This window comes from Eleutherodactylus coqui, chromosome 1, assembly GCF_035609145.1.
Source record: "Eleutherodactylus coqui strain aEleCoq1 chromosome 1, aEleCoq1.hap1, whole genome shotgun sequence".
Lineage (NCBI taxonomy): Eukaryota > Metazoa > Chordata > Amphibia > Anura > Eleutherodactylidae > Eleutherodactylus > Eleutherodactylus coqui.
Window position 1 is genome coordinate 231,752,776 of NC_089837.1, and position 10,450 is coordinate 231,763,225.

The following is a 10,450-nucleotide window of genomic DNA, read 5'->3' on the forward strand; positions in this document are numbered from 1 at the left end:
TATGCAAAAAGTGGATGTGAGATGTAAGTGCACATGCAATGACGTTCGCAACTTAGGTACGTGAGTTTGCAGTGAAGCAGAGATCCCAAATTTAAAACATACTCTGGCACGTAAGATGCTTTAGGCTGCGAGGTTAGTCATGCTGTGGACCTTGAAGGAAATAGTGATGATAATGATGATGATTATCCGTTCAGTCGCATCCAGTGACTCTATGGATCAATGTACTGTACGCATTTCTGTCTTTCATCGCTTCTTTCAGTTCGGCGATTGAAAGGTTTGTGGTGGCCTTGATTGTATCTAGCCATCTTGTTCTTTGTTGTACTGATCTTCTCTTTCCACTGACCTTGCCAAGCATCAGTACTGTTTCCAGTGAGTTCACGCGCATCATGTGTACAAAAAAATAAAGCCGCTGTTTGATGATTTTGCCCTGAGGTGATATTTTCGGTTTAATGCGATCTAAGACTGCCTTGTTCGTTGTCATGGCAGTCCAAGGTATCCATAGCATTCTTCTCCAGCACCATAGTTCAAACGCATCAATTTTCCTTCTGGCTGTTTTCCTGAGCATCCAACTTTCGCAACCATACGTAGTTATGGGAAAAATGATTGAATTGTCCAGTCTGGTTTTTGTTGCAACGCTAATGTCTTTGCTTTTCCAGATCTTTTCCAGTCCTTGCACTGCAATCCTACCAAGTGTAATCAGTCTCTTGATCTATTGAAATAGTGCTGAGTGTTATAAGAGCAATGGTTAGTGACAATGATTAAAGCTCGAAGTGCACCCCGAGAGAAGTGAAGGACTTGTGTCTTGCGCCTCTGGTGCACTGAGTCCGTATGCTGTGGAGCTGATATAGAATACAGTATGGAAAATATGTTATATGTGCATTTTGGTTAAATTGCAAAATGTTTACAGTACTGAATACCCTTCTATGGAGCGAAAACATTCACTATCACCAATTCATTAAGTAAAAGTTTATTTTTCTAAAAAAGTATTGTCTGCACCTCTGTCTGTCACCGCTGCACTATAATACCACCTACCACTTGCTTTAGGCGTACGCCAGCAGCTTGACTTTTTCTGCACATGCACTTCCCACAAACATGAATAGGAGGTACATTCGCAAAAAGAGTCAATTTGTTAGCATGCACCAACTTCACTGGAACACAGCGCTGGCGAGTATGAAACACTGCTCTGCAGACTCCCCATCCCATCATCTTCGAACCCCATAATGTAGTTTATGGGGTTCAAAGGTGATGTAAGTATACTTTTAAGCACATATAATGAAAGTGAAAGAATGAGTATAACGTGGAAAAAAGGAGAAATAATCAAAAGTTTTTATTATGCAGTAGTGTAGCAAAGAGTTTGTCAAATGTCCTGTACCTGAGCTGAGTTTGTCACTTGACATAACTCCTCGCAGTACTAAACTTACTGCATTATATTAGCTGAGCAACTTTTGAAGAAGTACAATCAATTCAAAGAAAACTAAGAATAAGAATTGCAAATTAACACAATGAGGATTGTATCTTAAACTTCAGTTTTCCAATAAAACTTCTTAAAATTCCTCTTCATTTCCCTTCCTTATCCTCTCTCCTCCCTTCTCTTCCTAGTCTGTCCACCCTGAAGGCGGAGTTGAGGATTGCAAACTTTTTAAAAGCCTTGAAAGAGTGTCTCAGCTGGAAAAAAAAGTTTAGCAACTTCTGTAGGAGAAGGAAGTCTGCAGTGAGCAACAGGCTTTTAAACTTTAAAAAGACACAGTCATTTGTTCACTTTTCCTTCCAAGAGCTTCCTGGAGTTTATTTTCTTATTGGATCTGAAAGGTATTGTGAGTTTTTCTTTATTTTGTACTTCATTTAACTAAACTGTAGTTGCACTATGTTATATTTATTTAGTGTTTTCACTCTGAGAACTATGTGTGTTTCTGAATAGCAAGTGTGTTGCTTCAAAAGCATTCCCATGGAAGTTCACTCAGGGAATTTTACAGTATATCAAAGAGCTGAATATTGTTATTTAGTACTCTAAATGATCGACTAGCTGTGAAAAACTGGACAAAATGTTGCAGGCAATTGCAATAAATACATTGGGATTACATAGATATGTTCCATTGTTGTATCTCAGAATTTATAGTATCTCTATTTATTACATGTCTAACAAATCTATCTATCTATCTATCTATCTTCTATCTATCTATCTATCTATCTATCTATCTCTCATATCTATCTATCTATCTATTTATCTATCTCCTATCTATCTATCTATCTATCTATCTATCTAATATCTGTCTGTTTATGTCTCTTTCTATCATTATCTATCTATCTATCTATCTATCTATCTACGTCTCTCTCTCTCTCTCTATCTATATCAATCTATGTCTCTATATCTAGCTCTCTCTATCTATATCAATCTATTTCTATCTATCTATCTATCTATCTATCTATCTATCTATCTATCTATCTATCTATCTATCTCCTATCTATCTATCTATCTCCTATCTATCTATCTATCTATCTATCTATCTATCTATCTATCTATCTATCTATCTATCTATCTATCTATCTCTGTCTGTCTATATCTATCTATCTATCTATCTGGATAAGTGCAGCTGAAAACGGTTGTGTTGAACACTAAGTAACAGCCATTCATATAGTGGTATTTAGGGCATTCTCTTTGCCAGTTGGATTGTGTTCTTAGCTCTTTGTAGTCTGTGATCAACTATAACACTGTGCCAACTACTGCTGGTGCTGAAAAAAGCAAATAAAAGAAACTATATATAACCGTAATTTAGTACATTGTTTGCTATTGGAAAACAAAAGGTGATTTTACTCTTTATGATGACATGCAGATATAATGGTATTTTCCATAGTTGTAGGCACTTTATGGATTGTATTGTGATATACTATACCATGTATATTCATTGTTGTTACTTTGAAATAGTCATAAGACTGTTCTGTTAAAAAATAATCTTGATCATTTAGGAGCATTTACTGAGTACAAGATTACATGTTACTATAATATTTGCCATACTTGCTAAGCATACAGATTTAGCAAACGGAAATTTGACTCTGAGATTTACCTGCAGCACTATGCAAAACCTCAATTAATACATTGCTATAAAACATCATGAGTTTTGCTAGCTTGACAAACTCAGCTCTGCTGCATCTGAAAACTGTTTAGCTACATTTGTGTCAGTTTTTATTTACTGCATCTTATTAAAGAAACTTTGTTTTCAGGTTAATATATGAATCAAATAGCTTTCAATCTAAAATCAGCATCACAGTGCGACTGCTACTTGACCCACACTGTATGTTTTGCCAAGTATTAGACTCTATCAGCTTTAAAATTAGGGCAACAAAAAAACAGAAGTTTATTTTTGAATGTCCTAAAGCAGTATTTCAAGCAGGAAAACAAAATGATCCAGGTTTACAGCTGCCTGTAGTGAGAATTTGCAGGACTTGGAATTTTCATACTTGTGTGTTCAGGCACTAATTGTTGGTAATCCTGCTGAGTAAGATTTTGCAGTTATTAAGCCTATTGTAAAGTGGCACTCATGCCCACATTTCTCCCTTGTCCTAGGCTGGCATAAGGGGAAAGGAGAAGCATTCTGCAGTACACAGCCCCCTGGTTTCCATTTACAAATGACAGCACTTATGTGTGCATTGCAATTGCGACATCTGTTTAGAATACCTTGCTTCTCAACTACTGAGAACTTTATTTTACTGTCTCTATAAAACTCTCCATGCAACTGTGAACTGAAATATCAGTAGTTCTCCATGCAGTCTTAGAGCAGAAGAATTAAAATGTTGAATTGAATGATGGTGGTTTCATCTGGTGACTATACTATTTTAACATTCCTTTGACCATGTCAAATTTTATCTCTTATATATGTCTATCATCTATCTATCTCCTATCTATCTATCTATCTATCTATCTATCTATCTATCTATCATCTATCTATCTATCTATCTATCCATCTCATATCTATCTATCTAGCTCATATCTATCTATCTATCTATCTATCTATCTATCTATCTATCATCTATCTATCTCATATCTATCTGTATATTTTCTATCTATCTGTCTGTCTATCTCCTATCTATCTGTATATTTTCTATCTATCTATCTACTATCTATCTATCTATCTACCGTATCTATCTCCTATGTATCTATATATTATATCTATGTATGTATCTATCTATCTATCATCTATCTATCTATCTCATATATATATATATATATATATATATATATATATATATATATATATATTCTATCTGTCTGTCTGTCTATTTCATATCTATCTGTATATTTCCTATCTATCTATCTATCTATCATATATCTATTATATCTATGTATCTATCTATCTCATATCTATCTATCTATCTATCTATCTGTATATTTACTATCTATCTATCTCCTATGTATCTATCTATCTATTATATCTATCTGTCAAACGATCCAATATCTGTGCTTCCTATTATAAAGTATAAAATCTATCTATAATTGTGTTTAAATAAACAATGAGTGTGATAGTTCAACTCCCAGAAATTGTATATCTTATATCTATCTATATATCTCCTATGTATCTATCTATTTATCTATCTATCTATTTTCTATCTATCTATCTTATATCTATCTATCTATCTCCTATCTATATTATATCTATCTATCTATCTATCTATCTATCTATCTATCTATCTTATATCTATCTATCTATCTATCTTATATCTATCTATCATCTATCTATCTATCTATCTATCTATCTATCTATCTATCTATCTATCTATCTATCTATCTCCATATCTAATTATCTATCTCTATATCTATCTATCTATCTATCTATCTCCATATCTAATTATCTATCTCCATATCTATCTATCTATCTATCTATTCATCTCCATATCTATCTATCTATCTATCTATCTATCTATCTATTTATCTCCATATCTATCTATCTATCTATCTATCTATCTATCTATCTATCTATCTATCTATCTCATATCTATCTATCTATCTATCTATCTATCTATCTATCTATCTCACAGTAATGTACGTGGCAGTGTTGGAAAACAGTAAGAAAATAATTAGTTCAGTCTGATTTTGGACAGGCATTTTGCTTGAAGGCATATATCTGTCATTCATCAACTTTAAGTTGCATTTTTCCCTGAAGACATCTATCAGTTTTTAAGATTTTATTCTCCAATAACTAGGTTTTACGGATATATGTGAATACTTTTGGTTCAGTTCCTTACCATTTTTAAGACCTCTACTGTCAGTGGATGGAAACCTGAAGAGGATCAGCTGACAGTTTGTCAGCTACAATTGTATTCGGTCCAGGCAATCTTCCATAAATTAAATAGCCTGGACTTCAGGTCTTTACTATCAGGATAGGGATTTGTATATCAGATGTATTTAGTTCACAATTAATTGCCTAGACTACACAATATACAATCGTCACAGATTATCCACTGTGAAAAGTATAAGGTCTGCAGGGGTTTTCAGCCTCTGGATCTCAACCAGAATTTTCCCATTTAGTGTCTGTTAATGGGTAATTGCCTTTTCAATTACATTTTATCTAGTTTTATTGGTATCTTTATGTGTGGAAGTTCTATATCCTCAATAAAAAGCCACATAGACAACATGTCAGTTTCCAAATATGGTTGTACACATAATGATGACGAATTCACTTCTTCTAGTGAATGTGCTCTGAGGGTGCCTGATAGTGTGACTCTGTTAGTGTGGTCATTATCTGTCATGTGATGATTCATCTCTAGGTTACAAGTTGCCTTACTAATCATCTGCTTAAAGTGAACTAGGGCAATATTCTTGCTTTCCTAATACATCCTTATAATAATGTACTGCATAATATTTGTCTTCTAAACAATAAAAGGCATCAACAGGTTCACAATATAATTTTGCATGGCCATTTGCTGTTTACAGAAAAACGCAACAATTAAATAAATATAAAATCTGTTTTGTTGTTTAACTCTTCGCATGATAATATAATCAAAATGCTTCCTAATTAATATAATGTCTCAATAAAAAAAACTGCACCAGACCCCAAACACAACTATTATTATGTTTTCAGAACTTTGGATTTTATCTAAAATCCCAACTATGAAGGCAGATATTATCTTCTACTTTGACAAAGTCTTATGGCAAATTTGTATTTTATTTTTCAGGTTGTAACTTAAAAGGATGGGTGACTGGAGTGCCTTAGGAAGACTCCTTGACAAAGTCCAGGCCTATTCCACTGCTGGAGGAAAAGTGTGGTTATCCGTTTTGTTCATTTTCCGCATCCTTCTATTAGGAACAGCAGTAGAGTCAGCATGGGGAGATGAACAGTCTGCATTTACCTGCAACACTCAACAACCTGGTTGTGAAAATGTCTGCTATGACAAGTCATTTCCAATTTCCCACGTACGATTCTGGGTTCTTCAAATTATATTTGTCTCTACACCCACTCTACTATATTTGGCTCATGTGTTTTACTTAATGCGTAAGGAAGAGAAATTCAACAGGAAAGAGGAAGAGCTTAAGATCGTTCAGAGTGAGGGAGGCAATGTGGACATGTGCCTCAAGCAAATTGAATTAAAGAAATTCAAATATGGCATTGAAGAACATGGGAAGGTTAAAATGCGTGGTGGCTTACTTCGTACCTACATTATCAGTATCTTATTTAAATCATTTTTTGAAGTTGGTTTCATAACTACCCAATGGTACATATATGGGTTCAGCTTAAATCCTATCTACGCTTGCGAAAGAGACCCCTGCCCTCATAAAGTTGACTGCTTTCTTTCTCGTCCCACTGAGAAAACCATTTTTATTTGGTTTATGCTGGTGGTGTCTCTAGTATCACTAGGACTGAATATTATCGAGTTATTTTATGTTGTTTTTAAACATGTCAAAGACGGAATTAAAGGTAAGAAAGATCTCTACTCAGCCACAAGTGATGCAAATCCAACAAAGGACTGTGGCTCTCCTAAATATGCTTATTTTAATGGTTGTTCTTCTCCAACTGCACCTATGTCACCACCAGGTTACAAGCTTGTTACTGCAGATAGAAACCCTTCCTCCTGTCGTAATTACAACAAGCAAGCAAGTGAACAAAACTGGGCTAATTACAGTGCAGAACAAAACAGAATGGGTCAAGCTGGAAGCACTATTTCAAACACTCATGCACAGCCATTTGATTTTCCCGATGAACACCAGAATGGGAAGAAAATGGCACCTGGACATGATATGCAGCCGCTTGGTATACTAGACCATAGGCCTTCAAGCAGAGCTAGCAGCCATGCAAGCAGCAGACCAAGACCTGATGACCTTGAGATCTAGTTCACTTTCTATATCCTATAGAAGTAAAATGTGTTCCTTGGAGGAGGTACTTCACAGTCTCAAAGGAGAGATTTAACAGATGGTTAGACTTTGTAAAGTTACTTTTTCATGGTGTGGGAGGTACACATTGATATTTAAGTAACTGATTGTATCTTTTATTTCATCAAACCAGAGTAACATTCAATGAGACATCAAGTAAACCATGTGATTAAAGATATTGTAAAACTGGTGGTGGATCCCATACTACTTATATGAAAAGGAATTTATTGTGAACTATTTAATCATAGTTTGACTGTCTGGAACAGTTGGGAGTTTAACCCGAAGACAAGAATAAAGGTGTTTTTTTGTGTAGAGGAAAAGGTTTTAGTCTTCATGGTTAATTGATTCCTATTTTGTAAACACATTTGAACCTTAAGAAGAAGGCAAAGTAGCTTAGGGTCAACCAAAGCATTGGCTTGATAGCACCCATGGTAGGTATGGATTAGAGTGGAATGTTCAGTATGGCTGGAAACATTACTTTTGGATCATATACCATGGGTTACCTTCATGACCACTATATTGAACTGTTAAAGATATTATACTATATTTGAAGGTTCACATGGTATTTCTGATTTTCTTTCTGCAGTCGTCACTTTAGTGTTAGCCATCACTGTGAGCAAGTTATTGACAGTAGTTTGAATACCCATGTATTTGTAGCTATTATCCTGAATCTTTGTTTCCTAAATCTGAACTTACTTGTTGTGTCATCACAAAAATAATAATTTATTGCTTGCAATATCAGTATTGTTTATTAATAAATTATAGTCCTGTCTGGTGAAAAAACCCTGAAACTTTATAGAACTACTTTATTCTGCATAGAATGTTTCATTTCCGGATGTACTTCCTGTACTGTGTTTCCCAGATAACTGACCACTGACAGAGAGCATAAACAAATGCATGCATTAAGTGTTGATGTGTGCAGCTATTAAGATGTAGCCAAAGTAAAGACAGGACATAAATTAGGTACGTGAAATGCTAATAGTTGAAACACTTTTGAAAACCTAATTTAGCTGCAATAGTCAGAGACTTATACCCATATTCTAGCTGTTTAAAATCAGTTAACGGATTAACTGGTATTCTTGGGTCCCAATACAAATAGTAACCCTGGCAATATACAGTAACCAGCAACTCCAGCAGCACTGCCTTTCGGAGGATGGATTAGGTGACCCTGACATATAGGGGCAGGGTCTATCGGATGCTGCGAATCATTACAAAGCTTGTTTTTATCACAAGAAATGTAGTGTTTACAAGAGTATTGTGCCTTTAAAGCACATAGTCCTTAGGGTTTTTATTTTTCAATTTTTTGTTTTATCCAGAATGATTTTTTCCGTGATGTTAAGGCCGGTGAAACATCACTGTATTTCAGCCTCATTTTTGCATCCGCAATACAGGCATATCCTGGCCTGATGGTGGGTCTCCTGATCCAAACTCTAAGCAACATAGACTTGGAATTTGGGTCTGGAGACCCACAGTTTGGCAGGGATATACCTCCATATTACAGATAGAAAGATGCAACAGAAATATAGAGGTGTGTCACTGGCCTAAGAAGATCACCTGATGAGCACGTGGTTTTCTTGTTAGAGTGTAGTCGAATAGATTTATTGCATAAGTGATTTAATTTTTTAAGTTGTAATCAAAAAAGCTTGAATGATAGTAATAATGTAGTACTGTAATCTGTTTGCTTAGAGCTGGAATATGGTCTAATATAGCTGCATGGGCTGTGATAAGAGGAGAAATGTACCACTTTCTAGAATTCCAAAGAATATCTCACTATAGCAGGAACATGGAATACTTCTGACTTTGCTCCTTCATTTTGTCATTACTTAAAAGGGGCAACCTTTGCACAGCTTTGGACAAATGCCTTTTAGGGCAAGTTTACTTACTAGTCATGGTCCTTCGGGACCACCCCAATATGTAGAGCCTAAGAGTTTCATCAAGATTTTCAGCTATGTAGTCTGATCTATTTCAATATTAGGGTTCCACATAACAGTTAATTGAATGAGTTTCTTCCCTTGGTGAAATACAGAAATGCCAAGTTATTTGAAATCTAGTTTTCTTCAGGAGGACAACCCTTATTAGAATCGCATCAATAAACTCTTCTTGGAATCTACAGTATAACTTATAGGCTTCTGCTCAATTGATAATACTGCACATGCAAGCATACATTTCTTTGAATGATGGGGAAGCAAAGAGTGAAATATACTAAGAAGAGGCATCTAGGAGGAAATACATTTCTGCTTGAAGAGCCCACTTTTGTGAATTTTTTGTAATTATGTACTGTACTCTAGATTTCAATACTCTGAAGTGACTCATTTTGTATTTTTAATTATGATCTGGTTGCTTCAACCATTTGTAATGTTTGCACTTGGGATATGTTTAGAATGCAAGAGTCTGGAAATATACTTGTTCATTAACACACCTCTGGCTAATTTATTTTAAACACCAGAGCTGTTAAATTTGCTGAATGCACAATTGTACAGCACAAGGGTTAAACATCTCTACTAAATATTCACAGTGCCATTATCTTCATACAGAAATAAAGATCCAGGTAGGATGTGTGTAGTATGTATGACTATTAATATTTGAAAAAGAGAAAGTTATCTACCGTATGTAAGAGTAATTGTTATTGACATTTCCATAAACTACTGTTGGTTTTAGCTTTGTTGCTTGTATGCATTCATGGTTCATTAGCACATGGTTTTCAAAGTGCTTAATTTAGACAATAAAGTTTTACTTTAGTAATAAATGTTGCTGAGTTGTTTTCTTTTTTCTTTCGGATACGTTTTTAACATTACAGTAGTTAAAACAGTGCTTACTCAATGTAAAAAACTTTAACGCAATATTCATTTCATTTACTATATTTTTATTAAAATGTGCAACCTAAAATCTAGAAACTATAACTTATTTTGATTACAGTTTGGTAGTTTTTACTTGTTTTTTTTCTTTGTATTGAAAGAAACAATAAGTTGGCTACCATGAAACCATCAGTAAGTTTAAGAGCTACTCCAAATTATTTTCTTACATTGTCACTACATAATACTCTGAGTGCACAAGGGTGTACTGTCCTGAAAAAGCTTAGGGCCTGATAAA

At 34.7% G+C, this 10,450-nt stretch overlaps 1 protein-coding gene across 1 annotated transcript; it reads left to right on the forward strand.

Annotated features, from left to right (window-relative positions):
• The first annotated feature begins 1,673 nt into the window (after nt 1–1,673).
• On the forward strand, nt 1,674–10,106 carry GJA1 (gap junction protein alpha 1). Its single transcript, XM_066606388.1, has 2 exons — nt 1,674–1,809; nt 6,169–10,106. The coding sequence occupies exon 2, from the start codon at nt 6,185–6,187 to the stop codon at nt 7,319–7,321; it is 1,137 nt and encodes a 378-aa protein (XP_066462485.1). The 5' UTR covers nt 1,674–1,809; nt 6,169–6,184; the 3' UTR covers nt 7,322–10,106.
• The last annotated feature ends 344 nt before the right edge of the window (nt 10,107–10,450 follow it).

What these genes read in the sequence shown, in the direction of transcription:
- GJA1 (XM_066606388.1), top strand. Translation starts at nt 6,185, where the DNA reads ATGGGTGACTGGAGTGCCTTAGGAAGACTCCTTGACAAAGTCCAGGCC.